Source organism: Grus americana, chromosome 8 (genome assembly GCF_028858705.1).
Source record: "Grus americana isolate bGruAme1 chromosome 8, bGruAme1.mat, whole genome shotgun sequence".
NCBI lineage: Eukaryota > Metazoa > Chordata > Aves > Gruiformes > Gruidae > Grus > Grus americana.
The window spans coordinates 35101575-35123977 of record NC_072859.1 but is presented as its reverse complement, the minus strand read 5'-3'; the positions used below and the strand labels follow the sequence as shown (position 1 = coordinate 35123977).

The 22403-nt window shown below is 41.0% G+C and overlaps 1 protein-coding gene across 6 annotated transcripts in view; it reads right to left on the bottom strand.

The window, feature by feature from the left end:
- LOC129209476 (leucine-rich repeat-containing protein 7) overlaps positions 1-22403 on the bottom strand; it is a 107372-nt gene that overhangs the window by 32317 nt on the left and 52652 nt on the right. For 5 of the 6 annotated variants that reach the window (XM_054833947.1, XM_054833944.1, XM_054833942.1 and 2 more), the window contains 4 exons: positions 14726-14795; positions 12661-12760; positions 11845-11969; positions 6497-6697 (listed from right to left, as the gene is read on the bottom strand). In XM_054833947.1, coding sequence (XP_054689922.1) covers positions 6497-6697; positions 11845-11969; positions 12661-12760; positions 14726-14795 — 496 coding nt within the window. The remainder of the gene's footprint in view (positions 1-6496; positions 6698-11844; positions 11970-12660; positions 12761-14725; positions 14796-22403) is intronic. The other variant, XM_054833946.1, reaches the window with a different exon arrangement.

Sequence of the window (22403 nt, the reverse complement as noted above, 5' to 3'; positions counted from 1 at the left end):
AGAAATAAAAAAGTGTGCAGCATTTGCAGAGTGTGAAATTCTCCACCTTTGAAGCACGGTGCATGCTAAGTTTCTCATTGTACCTCTGAGCTTTTTGTATGCTCTTCTTTCTCTTTCCTGTCTGGGAGTTCCTGAGTCGATTTATGAGTGTTGTCTGTATCAGACAGGTGACTCTCTTGGAATTCTTTATTCTCTCTATCTTGAACCTAGAATCCCAATATTGTGCCATGAAACTTCCAAAAGTTATAACCTTAAAATAAAATTACTTGCTGTAAGATAGGAAGAACCAGCAGTTCCAATTTTGACATAATGATGAACACAGGTTTTTATTTCAGGTGCATGGTTTTATGAAGTTTTCTACATTATATTCTTTTTTTCTTCTTCTTCTTTTTAGCCCCTAGTTGAGCTATTCCAACAAAAATCAATACACTTTTGAAAGAACTAGTCTGGCATTTGCGAATATGCCATGAAAGTGAAATATGTTGTAAAAAACCAAAATCATATTCCATTTAATTCTACTCTGTTTAAGAGGATCTTTTTTCTTACAAGCCCAAGAACAAAAAGGTCACTAATAGAAAAAAAAAAAGAAAAGAAGTATTATTAATAGGACTGATTGCAAGAACAAAGGGAAGAGATGAATGCAATTGTGTTGTGTCAGAACTTACTCCTCAGGACTAACCAGAGATGGATATAGGTAAAGGACAGAAAAATATGGTGAGCTCTTTCCCAAGAGAAAATACATGATAAAAGCCATTAAAATAACTGGGAAAGAGAAATACCACCAACTGTTCATGCTGACAACACAAGAACATTAAATTATAATCTGGAGAGATGAAATTTTTAAAAAAACCTAACTCTTAGAGTCTGCTTGAAAAGAATACAAAGCCCCAAACAGAGCAGACTGGGGCTCTGGGCTGACACAGCATGCACAAGGCAGAGGAATGCGGGACCATTAATGATGGATCTATTCCAGAGGGACAATTAAATACACACAGAGGGCTGGCAGCACTTCTGAACTGGAGAAGGCTAAGTCAATCTGAAGAATGACAAGCTGGCTATAAAGAAATGGAAAAGCAAAGAAATAAATGGATTAAGGCAAATGTTACTTGGTCCAGATTTTACTAAAACTTTAATGAAAGAATAAAGGAGATCACAGAAAGTGCAGGGACAAATGCAACCAGATAGCTGTCAGAGTACCCCTAGACACAAAGACGACTGACGGAGGCACAGGCATCTTTCCTGAGAATCACAGGTAGTGGTGCAGTTTTGTAACAGAGCCTCGCTGAGCCACTTACCCACGCGCTCGGCACAGAAAAGGGCAGTACTTCCACCTCGCAGCCAGTATGTTTCAAAGTGCCACTAAATTACCTTCTCCTGACAAAATCACAAAATGAATTATAATTGAAGCTCAGCATGTGAAAGGCAGTCACAGTTCTGGATATTTTGCTGTCTAAACCAGCAATTATCAGACTGATCTAAATAAAATTCAGTTACCAGTCCAGGAATGCACTGAAAGTCACCCCAAAACATGGGATTATCCCAGAAGAAAGCAGAGTGGAGGGTCTTCCACCTGCTCCTAAATCTCTCCCACTCTTCTGGCTGCAGTGGCACCTTCCAGAAAGGCCAGTTTCAGTAGCCACTAGGTCTGAAGGTTGTCCCAAACAGGATGCTAATACAACCTATAACCAAACCAGTGGAAGGAAAACTTCCAAATGCGGATACAGAATCTGAAAGTGGGAGAACAAAGGTATCCCAACACACTTCCTACCTGCAGAGGTGATGCAGCAGCCAGCACATTACGGCACTGATGCAATGAGCTCTCACCTTTTCTGCTCCAGCTGGCGATCTCAGACATATGATGGAGCTTTAAAAGAAGACATAACTACATGGGAACAGACTAGGGCAGAAGTAGTTTGTGGGACTCCACATGGAAAGACACAGTAGATCCTGGAAAACTGTTGTCATCTGCAGGTAGGGCATAATGATTGTTCCTGCCGTGCATCTCTGCCTTGCAGCCCAATGGAACGGCAAGGCGTTGGAGGAATGCACTCACTAACCTTGCCTATTCAGGCGATCGGAAATACAGCCAAGGGGATGCATCCAAGAGCTGACAGAACTACCTATCACCAGAGAAACCAAAGTGAGAGATCCCCAGTCTACAAAGATGTATTTTAGAATGACAATTTCCATTCCCAGTAGTTTAATCTCCTATGGCTGAGCCTGTTAGCTGACATGGCAGGATTCTGCAAAGATAAACTGCAGATGCTTATGTGACTAGTTGTCAGACAGATACCGCAGAGAATGGGAGACCTTCATACATCATCCTCAGTCCATGGAGAGGCTCTTGTCCAGGCCTGTATGTGGTCTTCAGGGTGAGGACAGAGGTCTCAGTCCTGTCCCGAGTTACAACACCCTGATGTGTGAACTGCACTCTGTGCTCTCCCATCCCTGGAGAAAACAAGCTTCTCTTGCTCTCTATCTAGATGGAAATGCACCCAACTGCATGCATCTCACCGAGGCTCCTGCCAACAGAGAGTCGCAGGCCTTTTGCAAAAAAGCCGCTTCACGGTCCATCAGACATAAACCAGGCCTACATGCCCTGTGTACATGAGTTTGTACAGAGTGCGCTGTCCGGACATGTACTACTGCACCTCCTGAGGCCTTGTGCTGGTGGGGACAGACAGAGCAGAGGAGCTGAGTGACGTCTTGGACTGATTTTACAGAAGGTAGCTTTATCTCGGAGGCAGCCCTGAATAATGCCCCTCCAATCCAGACACTTAGATAAGGTCAGGCAGAAGTCAAAGTAACTCAAAATGAACGTTCAGACATTTGACATCCTATCTGAAGAAAGGTCTCCTGAGAGTCAGACCTCCAGAGGAGTAAATCATTACCTCCTTTCTCCTTTGACAAGGAGGCACCATGGTCATAGCCTCAGTAAAGATCTTTTGTGCCATGGAGAAACCTTTATAACAAAGATATTTCTGACTCCTGGTAAAATACAGGTAATTCTGCTGCAAAGAGCTTAGCAAGGTATGGGCTTAAAGCAGACACAAGCCAAAGATCTTCAGCATGTAGTCCTCTCCCAGTCAGGAGAGACTGTCATTGTGCATCTCATCAGTGGAAAACAGCTCCCACAACAGACACATCACCTGAATCAATCAAAGCCAGGCATCCTGGGGGAAATAAAAGTGAGTAAGTCTTCCTGGAAAGGCAAGATGATCTTTTAAGACAGGCTCTGAGACTTTCACTAAAAACAAAACAAAAAGAACACTCTTGTCCACCTCCCCCACCCAAACCCCCCACAATCCAAACCCACACAGTAACAAAGGCAGAAGTTAACAGGACTGAGGTCTTGTTTTGACTGAGATGAGATGAAGGTCTCAGGAGATCCAGTACAGCTGAGGTGGTATTTTGGTAATTTTCTAGCTGTTAGCATTAGCATCTGCATCAGATCACTCAAAGAATAGCACGCTCTCCTTTTTACCCAGTATTAATAAACCTGCCGAGAATTAACACAAAGGATGGAATGCTGTAGGTTGGACTAGAAAAGATGGTTTTTTTAATCCAAAGCTGAGCATTATATCCAGTATTTCCAGTTTATTTGTCAACCCATACATATGAAGCATATTCGCTATAAAGATCTTAATTGTTGATGTGAGGTATTCCTCATTGTTCCTCATGGAAGGCTACACAACGCACCAAGTTATCTCAGACTTCTTTTTGCCCAAAACGCACATCTTTCAAATGACTTAAGGCAATGAAGAGGGTTATTTTAATTGATGATTAATTAAGAAATTGTTTGCTTATTATAAGTGAAGTTGGAGGATGATACAGGGGATTTGAAATGTAGCTTGTTACTCATTTCAGATGCTCCCTTTAATTATTTAGAAACAGTTTTGTGAAGAGACATGTGTAAATTAATTGCAAGAAAACCCAAAAGAGATCAGAAAAGAAACCAGCTTATCTGGCCTCTGAGGATGAAAAAGCAGGCATTGCACCTGAAATTAAATTACCTTGTTATTAGAAACTGTATTCAGCCTAAATCTATATCAGAACACACCTGCATTTTCAAACTGTATTTTAACGTGAGGCTTGAGATCATGTCTCCTAATTATCTGAAAAGCAAAGGGAGCTTAATTACATTTTATCTAATGTGTTACAACTGAAATCATGCTAATATTATTCAGAAAATCATTACACTTTTTCTACAGTTTCCCATACCTCTTTATCTTCATGCAGGAAGCCAAAGAGAGGAAAATGTATACATCATCCTGCTTTACAGCTGTAAAATCTTCCAAGTGTCATTACTTGCATGAATGACAAGAACACTTTCTTTCTTTTTGTTAGTTGACGAGATAGTTGTGTTACTAGTCTTGACTGTGTACTAGGAAAACTGAAATCTGAAAAAGCTCCACCATCTTCACTATTATAATAATAGAAGATGAAAAATACATCTTCACTGATATGACAGAAATAGTCATGCATTCACATCAGTTGTTTGTGGTAGAAAATTAACTAGGAAATTGCAATCACATTATTTAATTGCACTTCAGGAATTACCACAGGGTGTTCAGCAATTCAACTATTTTTATAGAATGCTTCTGATACTCATGCAATTAACAGTTCATGTACATTCACAGAAAAACTAGCTATGATTATTTTTCTGTTGCAAAAGTGAATGCAATTTTATCAAGGAATGAAACGTAAGAATGAAATTTGTCTTCATCTTTTTCTCTTTTAGAACACAGCATGTGGTCACACGAGCATTTCAGAGTAACTGTAGGATTTTACGGTGTTGCAGCCACCTACTCTTTCCTTACACCTCCATAATGGGCTCTGCACACTCACAGGACCCGCTGCTGTGGCTCAGTTAACAGGGATGTTAACGTTTTAGTTTACCAACTTAACGTTTAATTTAACAGCAACCTAACCAGTAGAGCTGCCCGTTTCTGAAGCCTGTGCCACCGGACACAGCCGCAAGAGACAACACCTAATGTCTTTGTCAGACAACATTAATTCAAGTTCCAGATATAGACAATACGTGTGTGTTCACAGCAGGGATAACTAAAACCCGCAGAAACCTATGAAGATATTCAAGTTCAAAAGCTAGGTAATACAAAATAAATTGTATGTATTCAGCAACAACAGCAGAACATGTAAATACTCACACCGCAAGACATAAGTTGGTTAAAAGACCAGATTTACACAGTAAGAAAGAATTCAGTGGGTAAGAAGGAATAAGGTTGGCATTTAAGATTTCAGATTTAAATAAAACATGAATGATTTAACTGAAATATTTTACTTTGAAGTACTAATCAAAACCGTGCCTAGATTTGAAGAAAGTCTTCTGAAGCCATCTTAAGAGAATACTTTTTTGTGGGATTTTTTTTTTTCTTTTTAAGAAATGAAATATTCAGCTGTAAATAAAACACACAGTACTGACAGAGCAGCTGCCGTGACTGCTGAATACGTAAGAACTGCTAATCTGTGTTAAGGATATGGAAAACTGAGGAAGAAAAAACAATGCATACACATCTAGCCAGAGACAGGGATATTTAAAGGACAATAAATTTATCATCATGTTTAAACAACAAAGGGGTGAAAAGATAATTTGATTTTTTCCCCCTCATTTATTTCTTTTGAACATTAAGAATTCATAAAGATTTTCAAGAATGCTGGTATTCCTGTAGACCTGTCCAAGCTTATAAACTGTTAGTACGTACTGACAGGGTGGGAGAGTTCCCTTATTTATAAACTGTGCCGGCACAAAGTCAGTCATTAGTGTGAATGTTAATGAGTAGATGCCCTCTGAGATCAAGCCTCAGCTATTTGTATCAGCTTCGCGCAGCACTGCAGTATTTAGGAATTTACCTTGCAGTGACTATGTTCATGTTAGAACAGACGACTTTGTTACTACGCATACTATCCACGTCTGGCAAACATATTATGGGCTAGATTCTGCAACTCATTGTAAGTTGCTATTCAGGGGGTGCCTGATCGAAAGTTCCCAGCAGTCAAAGAAGCACTCCTGCTGACTTCATTCACTTTTGACAAGGTTCATTGGCTATGTACTACACATGATGTGAACAGAAGCAGCAGAACCTAATGGCATAGTACGGTCAGACAGTACAAACTGATTTGTCGTTAACATATTTGACGCAGAAATACACTTACTTAAGTATGAGGTGTAAATCGTGATCAGGTCCATTCTCCTGCTAACAGGCAAGTCTCTCGTATCATTAAAATTTAGGAGAGTGCTTGTATATATCAATACCAAAATTCAGATCTAGGTAGATTTAAACCCAAACATTCAGTCTGATAAACTCAGCAGTATTGGGGAAAACAGCAACTCAATATAAAACTGAATTAACTTTACAGAATGAAACTAGAAACTATGAGGTATGAAGTTCACAGTAGATGCAGAACATCATTTGGTGGAGTTATGTTAAAGCCCCATCTCGAACTCTTGAGAGGAACAACGATCCTTTTACATTACCTCCACTGAAATCTCCTTTGGTGCCATGGGCCACTTGTGCTCATACTTTTCTTTCACAGTTTGTTCACTGTTCGCAGTTGGTGTTGAGTTCTCAGGCCGTACTCCATGGCTTGTTTTGCCCACCAGATTTTGAACTGATTTTACCATATTCTTTAAATCCTCCGGGTATGGAGTGGGATAACGTTTTAGATTTATTTCAACCTGAACATTCATAAAAAGAATTAAAGCACAAATACAAAATGAAAACAGCATGCAAACTAAAACCATGATTACAGTACTATGGCTAAGTGCAAATTCCTCAAATTTTTAATTAATCTATTTGAGGTACTGTGTTACATATAGGTATCTTCAAGGATTTTTGGACTGAAATTTGCTCTCAGCTACACCACATCAACCTATAATGGAATTTCAGTGACATAAAATAATGGATGGGGATGGTTCCCTGTAAGCCTATCTTTTACCCTGTGAGAGGACTGTATTTTAATTCTACACTTTGCTTGAGAGTACTGACAAATTAAATCACACTTTTTCAAAACAATATGGGTGTAAATGCAGAATTAATTTAGCTATGTTCAGTGTACTGAATTAATCTGAATTATCTATGGCAGCTGAGAACAGAATCTGATCCACAGGGAGCTCTTTGCTCTTTGTGATGTATAATGTACGTACATGCACTCAAGTGTATCTCACTCTCTTCTTATACAGAAAACACAGGCAAACAGACTCCAACCACTACAGAAAAGTCACCCTAAGTCACACGGAATAGTACTTTGACTGACCGACAGGCCTGCAGGTTTTCTAGAAAACTCCACATTTTAAGTTTATAATGTTTATCACTCAAAAGTAGAGAAACACTGTGTTTCCCAGGTCCAAAGCAATCCTAATTTGAAGACAATTCTACAAAGAAGAGTGGCTGAGAAGGCTCACGGATGACATCACCCCCCCCGTCACCTGGCGAGACATTACACTACCAGCACACTGCTCTGAGGAGATGCTGCAGCAAACGACCACGTCAGGGATGACCCAAGCGGGAAAGATGACAAACGTGGTGCTGACATCTCCTCACACCTGCCGCGTGGCAGACGTGGTTTGTCTGCTGAACATCACACCACATCATGAGAAGAGACGCCGAGGAAGCTGAAGCGCACAGCCAAACGCAGCGCGACCTCGGCGAGGCTGCTTGGGCTGCGCAGCGCAGGCAGCCTGCATGTCAGCCCCCTCAGCTCGGCCTGCGCAGCCGCTTCCCTCTCAGCCCTCTCCTCCGCAGGGCGTCTCCTGCCCTCCCCACTGCAAACCCGCCCTACCTCCCGCCTCTGCCCCAGCTGTGAAAGATGGTCGTGGCTGAAGCGCCAAACTTGGGTTCACGAGGCGAACCGGAAAGCGTGGCTGCGGAGCGGCGAGCCCACCGCCCAGCGCACTGACAGCCACCAAACGCAGTCAGCCAAATGCAGGAGGTGCTGCCCGGGCCTGCCACTCGCTTTGGGCCTGAATCTGTGGTGGAAATGCAATAAAATCCTTCGGTGGAGTAAAATTACAGCTCCCAGTGCAAGCTGCGCAAGTCAGGATAACTATTCCTGATCGTGAGGCTGTGAAATTTGAAATTACTCCACATTTACCATGTGATAAGTATTTGGAAGCATTTACCACAAAGAAGCTTTTACCTCACTGTAGACATGCGGTAAGCAAAGGCAGCTTACTTCTAATAGCTCGCTATTATAACTGCTGGATTTTAAATTCCTAACGAGTAGGAAAAAGGTAATTCTGGATTCAAATGAATATGGTCTGCTGATAGGAATATTTTAGAAGCAAAAGTATGATCAATTGGGAAAATAAAACTATATGAAATACTAGCATACAGTTCTGAACCACAATAGGATAAACATTACAGATAATAGATTCTGACATGACTTTAACATAAAACATTAAAATGTATGACTATGATGTCATATGTTAATAAAGAATTTCAACGGAAAAAATAAATTAAGTCGGTAAAGCACTACTAAAGCTCTGGTTGATTTACGGTTGAAAGAAATCGTATTTAGAGGTGGCCTAATTAGGCAATTGCTTTTTCACAAAATTCAGGCCATGATTTAAGTGTAAGGTCTACAGACAAACATAGCTAAATGTCAAGTCATAGAGCAAATCCTCAATAAGCACTAGTCAAGGAAGAATTAACTGAAGGACTTCCATGAGACAGACAACTCATAGACAGGGGTTTCAGCAAAAGTTTCAGGTCACTGTGAGTCTTAATATTAAAAACACTGGCAGCTGTGGTAGGTGATATCTGCTAGAACGCAGATATTTTCATCACTGATTGAGACTTATCATTGTGGAGGTAATCTGTACTCCCTGTCAATACAACTCTTGTATGTTTAATGCTACATCAAAAGTAGCATGACCCTGAAAAGAGAATTTTCAAAGTTCAAAATTCTTGATGTAAGAAGTTATTAACAATTTCAGTTACCAAATCTACTTTAACATAGTTGGCTGAGAGTTCAGTTTTAACTATGAAAGATAAAAAGTGAAAACTATGTATGCTTTTATAAAACACTACCAATGTCTGCAGTTACTGCCTATTGTAATTTAAGTTAATCTTAAATTCATCCCTTAAAGGTCTGGTGAAACTGCCAAAAAACGTACATGTTAAAACCTCCCTAAGACCTACTGCAACACATGGATGGAGTGACACACTAAGTTCTCAGAAGGTGCCAGCAATTAGCTTTTAGTTCATGTGCACGTGTCTGAACACAGGCTGGCGAACGGTTCACTGAAGTAACTCTTTAAAACACGTTTATCACGGAATCCCAGACTGGTTTGGGTTGGAAGGGACCTCAAAGCCCATCTAGTTCCAACCTCCTGCCACGGGCAAGGACACCCTCCACTAGCCCAGGTTGTATATCAATGGTCATTGATATACATTGATATACATTGATATACAGAGAAGAATTGGCATTGCTGGGAAAGAGCACAGACATACTAGAAGGATGCAAATAAACATTTCTATCTTATTAATATTAATTGAATTTGAGCTCATTTTTTTCATGGCTTGCACAAAAAGGCTGTTTTCCATGATAGGGAAAAACCCACACACACCTTCAGTGGGAAATCTTTTTCCTTTCACAGCCTGGCAAGATTTCCCGGGTTTGAACAGTATTATTTGTCTACTTTGAACAGTATTATTTCTCTACTTTCAGTTTTTACAAACTCCAAGTATTTATGGGTACCTGGTGTACACACAGTAAGTAACGAGAGAGGAGAGATGCTCTCTTCAGGGTACACATATGGGAGGAAATATCTGATCAGCTCTTAGCTCCCTGCTTAGCTTTTCATTTAAGAATTCTTCCCTATATAAGCAATAACTACAGCATCAGCTGCAAAACGCAGTGTTCTGGATCACCAGACATTAGGATCATTATGGAGGAGAAGAACATTGGTCTGTACGTGGGAACAGAGGAATCTCATGCACTACAACATTGGCTTATACCCACTCTCTGTGGATGAGAGGGAGAACGAACTCCAGGAAATATATTTCCGTGTTGGACTCCTCCACAACTAAGGAGCAGTGATACAAAGGATGAAGACTGTCTTGACCTTCAGATGGCCAAGCCAAAACATCAAGGAGAGGTGCAGTGCTGTGGGCCGTGGATCGCCCACATGGTACAAACCACTCCTCCCGCTGCAGCATGACTGCCCGTCTCCCGTTCTGCTGCAGCGGGGCTGACGGCAGCCGAGCGAGGCACACCTCTGGGAATACAGTGCTCCACAGACCCGGCTTGGTGGCAGCTGCCAGGGATGAGCAAACGGCCCCGGCAAGAAGCACTGCAACCCGGGCAGCCATCGCATCCTGAACAGCTCTGGTACGGAGCGCCGGGGCCTGGGATCCCACCGCGCAGAGACATCTGCCCGCAGCATGGGTGCGGGCCAGCTATTTTTGTTAAGTGCTGTTTCTAGGAAACCTGACAATGTGGGACTGTGTCTTGGCTGCGTTTGCCTCCCCGTTTTGCATACAGCAGATGGCAGCATGTGAACTGAAGTACAGGAACAGCATTCAGTGGATGAAGGATTTATTTTTTTTCTACAAGAACAGTTTACTCAAAGGAAACATTTGTTTCAGTCATTCATAGTGTTCTGAAATATATTAAAACCAAAATGGCTATCTAAGTGATATAATTCATATATTACATTTCAATATTTAAAATACTGCTTGCAAATAACAGATAATACAATTAAATTCTTCTATGACCTTAGAAATTGATATCTATTTATTGTTAAGATGTCAATTGTTTTGCATATTTGGACAGTCATATTACCCACAGTTAAAATTCTTATAAGAAGTGGTGGAACAATATCAAACTCTCCCAGATGCTCTGTTTTCCATATGTGACCCATAAACCTGCAATTCATCTGGGGTACAATTTCAGTTTAATCTACTTATTGTGAGGCAAAGCAGCAGAGTCCATTATCTCTGGTTACAAGAGTTAGATGAAAATTCCTAATTGGGAAAAATATTAAAAAGATAAATCCAAAATTTTCAAGAAAATCTAAATGGAAAGTTAAATAGCTATTAATAATAGTATTGTTAACTTTAAACGTAAAATATTATTTAAATCTCCTCACATGATTTTTGTCGCTGGCAATATATTTTATGTTGGGTATCCTATCACAGTTAAAAATTGCAGTGTTTAAGCGATTGATGTAGGGTAATTCCTTTATATTATTAAAGAAATACAAATTTTCATGCCACGTAAACATAGACAGTGCTGACAATATCCTTTTAACAATGTAACCTATTAAGGGCTCAATTGAAAAGTCTGGAATTATATTAATTTCAGATAACTGGGGGAGGACATTCATGTTTTGATCTTCATTTTTGGTAGGTTACAAAACTGATGAGAGCTACCCCCTCCACTGCACATTCCTGTGTAACTCCATGACGTTGCAAAGCTCTCGTTGATGTCCACTTTGAGACAAATATGGAATCCCCTACGTGATCTAAATACATCTAAAGAACTAGGTGGTTGGACATTAATTCTGAGTCTCCCAACATTTTGTGTTAATTTTGTCTTTGTGACAAAATACCTGTCACAGTAGGAACCTGACATCAGGGCTATGGGCCTGAACGGACTTAGGAAATCCAAGTTTTGCTGTCTAGACAACAACAGTCAAAGTAGAAATTGGGAATGTTCTCAGGGAGAACAGATACACTATTCCTCCTCAATTTCTCTACTCGAAACGTGGTGACGAGTACTTTCTGGGTATTTAGAACACAAAAATAGTTCAACTCAAGATCTGTAAATTGGACCCTGTCCATAATATGCAAATTACAGAATAAATCAAATAGAACTTACCTTAACTTTCCCTGCATTTTCCTCCTCTTCCTTTTTTTCTTCAAATTCAAAGGCAACAGTCATACGTTGCTGTCTCTGCTCCTCCCATAAAGTAGGGTTAAAACTATCACTGTCAGACTGGAAATCTACGGTTGAATTGCAAACAGCAATGCACAAGAACAAGCAATTAGTGCACTCGGCAGAAGATTGGAAATGATCTAAAAAGACACGTTCTTAGTTGATCCTGTAATGTTGGGTTATTGTTTTAAAGCTGTTGAGGGGGGCGATGGGAGCAGTAACTGATAAACCATTGTGGAGTTTAATATTAAAACTGAAATGAGAGTGATGGGAAGCAACAGGGTTTCGGGGCAGATCTGGAGCGGAGGGGGAGTCTGAAAACTCTCTAACTTAACGTAGACCCTCAGTTCTGTCGGGCTCACGGTTCTGACCCTCACCCATCGAGGAGCTGCCCCGCCAGCTCTCAGACGGGCCCCATGTCTCTGCAGGGTGAGCTGGCTCTGGCCAACCGCCTGAGCGTATCCCAGAATTTCTGTCCCATGCACGCTCCATTCCCCGGTTCAAATGGTTCATACAAAGCCATTGAGCTGAAAATAAAAGTGTTTAAGAAAATGTACATCCGATGGCCTGAGAATAATGGATTCCTTTGCGTATGACAAAACGCAGGCTGTTACGTGCGCACCACTGGCTTTACGTGTCGGATGAGCCGCACACACAGAACCACGTCTGAGACCCCTTCCTCGCCCTCCCTCCGTTTTATCTTCACTACCTAAACAAGCACTGCTCCTGCCTTTGTAGGAACTGCCGATGGCGTTTTACCTTCATCACTGCGGGGTTGCTGGGGAAACATGTAGTTAGTCAGTACTCTCTGCTTTGTTTCGGGGTGAGCCTCAGTTTGCAGTGGAATGAGAGCCTTGGACTGCGCAGGAAAGGCAACACAAAGAACTGTTAACTCAGAGCACGTCTGGTAACTGAGACGGGACTTTAGCATTTGGTAAACCGAAAATGCAAGATTAACTAAAATTCTGTATGAAAATAAACTTCTCTATGGACTACATCAAGTATTGATCTGGTGGAAATGCCTCCTCTCCCATTCCTGTAATTCCTGTAATTCCTACCAGGATCAACAGAAGAACACTAAATATCTGCAGTACTGACTGCATGTTCAGAGACAAACCAGTGAGGAAGCTAAAGGATCAGATCAGCAGAACGGAGCTGCAACTACACAGTTAGAACACCCCCACTGTGGCTGTGATCTGTTTAAGCTAGAGCTAACGAGGAGTAAATTCCCGATCGTTCATCAGAGGGTAAACCTGGTGCAAGATACTGGAGAATTTACCTGCAGGCACTCTGAATATTCAGATGTTAATGTTGTGTTTTACTTCAATTGATTATTTTTTATTATTGCTTTGCTCTTATGTAGCATCTAGGAGTGACTGTCATAGTTCCTAGAACAGAAATTATGCTATACTGTAGAAAAGTCAAAATGCTGAAAAAATACTGTATTTAAAAGGAAGTGTATGTTCTGTGGCTTGGCTGAGTCGTCATGCAATGTTATTTTTCTAATGGAAATTAGAGCGGAAAAACAAATTCTTAATTTAAGACATTAAAACTTACTCATAATTTTCTATTATCCCTCCCACTTAGTCTCCCCTACCGTCAACTTTAAAACGTTTTGCTCAGCTATAAAAGTAAGAAGTACATGTAAGGAGCAGCGCAATAAGCAGGCACCAGTGTACACCTGCCTGCACTCCATTTGGCTTTGCTGTGCTTCGAGGGCACGGCGGCATGGTACGCACTGGCCAGGAGTCAGCAGGGACTTGGTCTGACACCTCGACTAGGAAACGGCCCCGTCTGCCGTGCCGTGCCGCACAGACAGGCACGGGCTCTGCTCTGAGCTGCTCTGCAACCAGCAGTGCTCAGCGCAGGCGTCCGCTGCAGGACACCAGTCCCTGTGGCTTTTTCATGGGGATAAAAGGATGGATTAATTTCCAGTAGCATGATAATTGGCCCCTGAAGAATTATCCTCCTCAACTTCAGTTAAAGAGGTGTATTATCTGACCAGAGGCATTACTGCAAAGTGAGAAAGATGAGATTATGAGAATTTATTGAGATTATCAAAAACCGTTAGGTATGTCGAACATTTCTAAGACTGTACAAATTGAGTTTTTCTCCATTTAGAGTTAAATTATGGAAGTGCAAAATTGTTCTATCCACTGATCCTGGGAATGATCGAGACTCATTTTGGTGCTCAGAGCCTGGTTGAACTGTTACATGTCTCAGTGTTCATGCTACATAATTGGTTTTAAAATAGAATCCTAAAGAATACATAGTAGTGAAACCTTGGAACGAAGAAAGGCATTCTTAAATTTCAAAGGAACTGAAAGGAGAGTTTTCTCCGAAAGAAGACTAAGAGTTCTTGTGCATCTTTTCCATGTTTAAACTCCCGCTGACTTTAATGGAGTTTAAAATACGCCGAAATGGAAGCATGGACAGGGAAAGGGAAAAGGAAGACAAGAAGAATGGGGCACAGATGGAGCAAAGGATGGGACAAACTAATAACAAGCTTGGTAACAAAGTCTTACCTCTTGAATTTCTATTTACAAAACATTCTCTTGATAGTTTCGGCCTTTATTTACTACTTTTGTAAGAATATAGAAGCTTAGCTAGATGCAAGTAATAAATCCTGCAAAGGTGATCTTTCCAAGTTAATAAACGACAGCCAGAAGGATCTACACTTGATACGAAAGTATAAGGCTGGATTGGGAGCAAACACTTCTCATATTCTACTACAACCATGTATTCAATTCTAGGTTTCATTTACGGCCCTTGCTAAGACCCCCAGCACTTTACTAAAGAAAATACGAATATTGAAAGTCATTACCTGGTTGTCAGAAAGCCACAAAGCTGCAAGTTCTTTAAGTTTAGTAAAAGTGAACGGTAAGTTCTTCAGTCTGTAAATGATAATATTGGAACAACATGAATCCTTCATTTTCACAATAGTTTCTTTTAAAGATTTGTGTTTAGCGTGTTTCCCTTGATCACACTGAAATTGCTACCATTTTGTATCTTTATTTTCTCTCACTTTGTACTAAAATATAATATTTTATTAAGGGCATTCCACATTAAGAGTGGAATTCCACATTTGGAATCTAAAACTACTGATGTCATACCCTAAAGGTACAAAGGACATACCGATATTTTGCCTTGGCTATAATGTAACCAAAGTTAGAGCTTGTAAGACAGAAAACAGAAAAAATTGGAAAGACCTAATGGTTTTCAGTGTAGTTAACAGAAATGCTATTATTTGACATTTAAGTTTTGGAATAGAAATACTCTAAGATTATTGAAAATTCATTTCTGTAGAAATGTTAGGGAAAAGATTAAAATAATACATTTATTAATAGTGAACCTAAATGACAAAATTAAAGGAAAGAGTTAAAAAAAATTGGCATTTTAATTATACATGTAAACATGTCCTAAAAGTGAACTGAATGTGGGAATGGGGAACTGATGACTAGATACTTGTGGAAGCTGCATTCCTGTTTTTCCCACTAAGTAATTCCGAACAGACTGGTTTAACTTTTCAGTCGGTACAACACGAGAGAGCTGTCCCAGCCCACAGACTGGTATTCTCCCATCTTGGTGTTACAGAAGGGTGAGGAGCTGGAGGACTGCAGGAGGAAATGGACCCACCACAGGGCTGTCTACAAAGAAAAAAGCTAAACATGACTTAACAAAAGAAAAGAGGAAAAGCCCTTTTCCGAGAGAGTCGGACAATCGGTCCCGTACTGTGGAAAGGTTTGTTCGATCATGCCGCAGGCACAGACAGGCAACCCCCCATCCGGCACCCCACCTGCACCGCGCCGTCGGGAGAGTCCTTTGCCCCTCTCCCGGCAAATAACCAACAATCCTCCTACAGGCTCCTTCCTAATCCAAATCCATCTGTATTTCTGGGAGGTACGCACCTCACAGGCTTGTGCACCATTGCCTCGAAGCAGCGCTCTGAAAGCGTACCCATCCTGGAGTTACTTTAGGTGTACTTTTGCCACAAAGTCATTGCCATTAAAAGCCGTGGAATTTCAGAAAGCAGTGGGTCCTTACTGCAAGTAACGCATTTTAAAGATTGTGATCTTAATAAGAATACCTTATACTACAAATGACTTATCTGTAAAAGTGAAATAAATGACATGAATGTACACACATACATCGTGTGCTAGGAGATAATCCCCAATTAAATGCCTGTATCGATTAGAGCTCGTTTACATGTGTGTGCACGTTAAACATTAAACGTAGAATTAAGGGCATAAGAAAGTAAGGAGTGCTTAAACTACCTGAAATTTAGTTTTCAGTCCTGTCTCATCATAAAATGGATACTGCAGTGTGGAATAGTGCGGTATGTGACATTCTTTACATATTAAATTTACAAGTTTCAGCTTTAACAGTTAACGTAAAGATTCTGAAATGGTTTATCCAGATGTTCTATTCAGAGCTACTTTTCTGTATAAAAAGAGAAGAACTTTTGATTTTCAAGGGGTATCTTTATTTCTTTACACTTTAGGATTCAGTACCGTAACGTAAGTTTCAAAACTGTGCAGAACCCTTTGCCTCAGAGGGTCACTGATGCTCCCAACGCAAGAGTTGAGAAGCGTGTACCAAAGGTAGAAGCAAAATTGGCAAGCATGCTTCAGAAATGATGTGTGGCAAGGGGATCTCCAAGCTGGTTTTCCATCTCCATATTCAAACAAAACACAGAATTCTTTATTTTTAATTCTTCTCTGCCAACAAGCCTATTTTTAAACATCTGAAAAGTTTTGATTTTAAGGAGTCTTATTAAAAAGAAAAAAAATCTCAAATTAGAGATCAAAGAAGGGAGGCACTCAAAATCATTACAGTTTTTTGAAAATTTTCAACCAAGGTAAGCCTCAGCCTCTTTTTCTAATTGCAATCTGCTTTTGCAAGCTTAAGACTGCTTTTTAAATCGCGTACTGTAGGAACATTTCTCCTTCGTCTGTACTAGCAACGCACATGCAAACACTGACTTCCACGAACAACTGAATCACCAAGTGATTTTGCATTATACCCACTTCCAAACCAAGGCCCATCATAATTGCCACTTACACTACATTAGTTTGACCATGAAAGGTAAATACATGAATGTTTTTCTAGCTTCATCAGTCACAATAAAGGTATGCTACAGCTACAAAGGATCTCACCTATTAGTTATGCATGGAGGTTGATTACTTTCCACATACTATAGGCCAGATCCTATTTCATGTAAATCAGCGTAACTCTGCTGATTTCAAAGAACTAACTCACATCAACCTCAGTAAAGGATTTGGGCTCCTCTGAAGAAAAAACTGTCCATCAGTAATTGAAAAAAGCGATTGCTCTGCACTGCTTCCGTTGATCTAATACATGACTGCAATCAGACCTCGGCACAAAGAAATGTAAAGCTTATGGCTGCGCTCTTCAACAGAGCGCTTTTCTTTTATGCTTAAATGCTGAAACTTCTCACCAGACAGTTTGGAAAATTACATACATAATTGTTTTCATAAATCTAAGGGGAAATATATTCACGATACTAGACGAAACTTTAATTGGTGCATAGATATTTAACTAAGATGATGGCCAAATTAAATTAACTTACAATTCAAAGGCAAACTATGCTGTACCAAAATGACTTATTCTTACTATGGACGGTGTTTCACCCACCCTGAATTAATAACCTTTGCACAAGGCCGTTTCTTTACTGGAAGGAGCCGTCTGACTGTTTCAGAGCAGCTGTAGCCCAGCAGTCAGGACTGGGACTAGCACTAAGAGAAATGCAGCCGCAGAGCCTGCGCCCACCCCTTCAGGCATCAGCTGCACGGCATCCAGAGACAGGACCTCTGTGGGGAAACACAACAGCTACACTAGTCCCAACAGCCACCCCCCGTGCACGCTTCCTTGCGTGAGCAACGGTTTCATTCCTGCGCAACATTTTAATCACTAATAACTTCAATTTGCAATCTCTCAAGCTGATTTGTTAGAAGAGATGAAAATGGGATAGCGAAATTAAAGAAATCTCTTAGTGCTATCGAGATTGTCTATTCATATTAATTACGTTACATTCCAGGTAAAATCATGTACGCCACTGATAAATGTAAAAGTTTAAAAGTTATTAAGAAAAATATTTCTTTTCAGGTAGACTCTGAAGCACCAACTGATTTTTCAGGAAACAGCTATCCACAGTAATAGTTTGGAAAAGGACAAAATGCATGTGTTCTTTTCATAGTGTTTAATTGTCACACAGAAAATATTTCCTTATGAGAAAAAAAGGAGAAGAAATTTCCCCTGAAGTTCCTCAGGTGAATAAAAACACACTAAACCAAAACCAGCACACTTTTTGAAATGACACCCTGTCCTGGTTTCGGCTGGGATAGAGTTATTCTTCTTCCTAGCAGCGAGTACAGTGCTGTGTTTTGGATTTGGGATGAGAATACTGCTGATAACACACTGATGTTCTGGTTGTTGCTAGGCAGTGCTTACACCGAGTCAAGGACTTTTCGGCTTCGCCCCCTGCCCCGCCAGCCAGGAGCCCGGGGGTGCACAAGGAGCTGGGAGGGGACACGGCCGGGACACTGACCCCGACTGCCCACAGGGACATTCCATACCATATGGCGTCACGCTCAGCATATACCTTGGGGAAACCGGCTGGGGGATTAGATTGCGGCTCAGGAACTGGTTGGGCACTGGTGGTCTGCGGGGGGTGAGCAACTGTGCTGTGCATCACTTGCTTTGTATATTCCTTTTTTTTTTTTTTTCTCCTTCCTTTGCTGCCCTATTAACCTGTCTTTATCTGAACCCATGAGTTTTACGTTTTTCAACTCTCCTCCCCATCGCATGGGGGTGAGGGGGGACTGAGCGAGTGGCTGCGTGGTGCTGAGCTGGCGGCCGGGGTTAAACCACGACACTCCACATAACATTAAACCGTCATACCGTATGACTTCACAACCTCAAAGCAGCTTCATGTCAGTGTGTTACACCATTCTGGAATGAGAACTTTAGAATAATTCCTCCCATTATCAATCCTAAACTACATCTTTCGCATAATTTGTTAAGTTCTTAAGGGCTAAATAGGTCAAGAATAAGTTAATGAATATTATTCATGGAACACAAGAAAAGCAAAGAAAATGTCATTGATACCGTTTAAATATAAAAAATATCAAATGTCAATATTTGAGGGGTCTTGTGTGGCGAAGGAATCTTTGTTTTTATTGTAAGCCTACTGGCAGACATAATTTTAACTTTTCCTTCTTGATAATAATTGTTTTTCTCATAGTTTTGTAAAATAACCCACTACATATTTGTAGTGGTTTTATTATGCACTAAGTAAGCAAGCTCAGAGTATAGGAAGAGTTTCCACCGATGATTAGTTTGAGTAATACAAAATACGAAGAGCTTACCAAACACCTAGGGGAATGCATATATTATACTTTGGTGACATTCAGAAAAAATTTTCAATAACCGAAGCATGAAAAATTCATGTCGAAACATGTTGAAAGTTAATCGTAACAAGCAGCATTACCAGTGAGCTGGTCAAGCCCAGAGATAGTTGCTATTTGTGACAGTTCTGCAAGGTAACTCTCAGCAAATTGATAATAATAGGTTTTTCAGAGTGTGAAAGGTTAAAAGAACATGATTCATATTAACCCATCAACATACTGTTCACAAAACCACTTGTGGATATACGTGGCCAGAAGTAATTACCTCTTTGGCAATGAGGAAAATTGTATAATTAAATAACTAAACGGAAAAAGAAAAGGTACACCAGGGAACAGTCTTTTTTTTTTTTAATGGATCATTTAATCTTAGGACCTTTTTTCATTTAACTTCTGTGGGTGCGATTCAGAGCAGTAATTGAGTTCTGACCCCAGGACAGAAGCAGAAGCAGTGCAAATTCAAAAAGGTGATGATTCTTTCAGCTCTTCTTTAAGAACAATCTAAAACTAAAAGAAAGGTTACTTACCAGTAACCGATGCTCTTTGAGAAGTGTAGCCCAAATGTACATTCTAACAATTCTACCTCTCAATCACAGGACTCATACCTGGAAGGACTCTGAGGAGAGAGGAGAAGCAGATGGAAGACAAATGTATATGTGGACTACACATTGTGAAGAACACCGGTTACTGGTAAGACATCTTTTTTTTCTTTGAATGAATCCCATGTGCACTCTTAACCATGACTGAATCCAAGCAGCTACCCCCAAAATGACTCATTATGTGGTGGAGGTCTCAATATCTTTCATGCAAGTAGTAATCGCACAACTACTTTATCAAATGCCGCATTGGTTCTTGAAGCACTGGAGACAGCATTCTGTCTGGCAAAGGCAAGGATGAATCTCGAGGGAGCTGCATTGCAAGTATCTGGAATCCAAACTTTCCTGACTGCAGAGGGTGAAGCCACCTAAGCTCTGGTCAGATGCACACCAGCCCTCATTAGACTCCACCTCTGCAATCTGATAGCAAGTCAGGACTCAACCCATCTTTGCCTTTTATCACGTAGAGACAACCGAATACTGCATTTCCCAGGGATGAAGAGCCTGTGACAAGGTTGAAAAGGTTTGGACCTGTAAAGATAAAAGGAGAGAGGACTCCCAGCTATGGAGATGAGAGGTATATAGTCTTAAAGTGTATGGCATGGGAAAGAAAAGCTGGAGTCTAATTCCCTGGTTAAAATGGAATTCTAACATGAGTATCTGAAGAAAGTCCTGGAACTAAACCAGCTTCTGGTCAATTAAGATCAGCAAGGTCCATCTTACAGCGGTGACTGAGGGCCTTCAGAAGACATGGAACAAGAGTGAAAGCCTGTAGTAGCTGAAACCATAGTATTAAAAATGCACTAGAGGGACTCCAAACTATGACCCACCTTTGAGCAAAATGTGTCAACTCACAAAAATTTGAGATTCCCATTAGCCTGAGTGGCAAAGGTCTACGTCAGGTTTGCCTCCTTCCTGAAAGACATTCAATCCGGACTTTAGACCAAATCTCCCAAAATGTTTCTGACTTTCACACCCAGACAAGCTCTAGGTAATGCAAAGTTACATGCTACATCACAGTTGTCCATCACTCCATGTGTGCGTGACAGTTCAGAGTAGACTGCAAATTTTCCATGCACTCTGACAAGTTCAAAGCCACCAATATCCCTGTCCTCTGCATGCCTTGAGCCAGAGTGCACTCCCCATGCCATGAGGAACATGTCCAGAATGAACATTTTTGGTGGCCAAAGGACACCTCTCAATAAACACTTGAGTAACCCAGCTACTAGCAGAGAAAGTCACTGGGATAAAGGCAATGACGTAAGAGGCTAATGGATACACAAGAGCACCATTTACAGTCACAGTTGAAGACACTGGAGGTGAAATTTGGCATGTGACAAAGTAGAAGGAGATGACCCTGAGGTATCATTCACTGGGATGAACCTGCAGTGGACAGATCCCCAGTGGAAGACTGTGTTCCCTTTGTAAAACTATATATCCATGACGATCAGTATGGATTGTCAGTCAGAGCCTGTTCCCTCTGCAAGGAAAATAACACGCAAAGATGCATGAGCAATTGGAAGAATTACATGAATGGACATGGAATCCTCTCTGGTGTCAGGAGGAGAAAGTCATAAAGGACTGACTGGATAAATTCTGAAAGAATATGCGATCATATTCCATCACAGTCCACCGCCATCTGTGCTCTTCAGAAGATTTGTGCAGCGGTGGGAGCTGCTATGCCAAAAAGGCTGCAGGAGCAGTACTTGGCGTGGACGGGTCTGCCTTAGTGGACTCACAGAGGCCAGGGCTCAGCAGGTCTCGTAATGGGCTGACAGGGAAAAGGCCAACCCACATCCCAGGACCCCGGAGCCCATCACCGTAGGGTGAGGCACATGCTCTAGAATCGCCTTTCTGCTCTGCTTGCGTGCATGTGTCTCTTCTTCCAACGGTTCGAAGGGGCATCGAGGAAAAGAGCTGGTGTGCTTTACCTTCTTGGTCATATCTGAAGCAGGAAGAGTAGAGGGGCAAAACTGCTGTGGTAACACAGAAAGGTTCCTAGCAACAAGCGGAGCCCAAGTACACTCCTCATTAACGTGTACATGTGGACTCATTCAAAGAACGAACGGCTATTGCCTTAATGTTAATATGAATGCGAAAATGGGAAAACAGAAAAGTAAAAAAATAATAATAAATTCAACATTAAAATGGTATCTGAATTTTGTCCAAATTCTTTGGTGCCAAAACGTTGAAACTTTTTCGTTTCGTTGAGGGGGAAGTTCCATCACAAAAGCATTACCACAGTGTCTCAGCAGGGCAACATTTAACCTCAGCCAGAATTGATATCAACACAGGAGGAAAAATTTACTCCCCAAACCCCTCAAGAAAAGTACATGAGACAATTCAGCCAGGTTTAAAGGTTGAGTCAGTTCCTATCTCTCCTAGTCTAGACTGTGCTCTGCCACTGGTTCTACAATGCTTACAACTCGCTCTACAGTTTTTCAGGTTGACTTGAGGAAAAAGCTTCCCACCCCACCAGGCA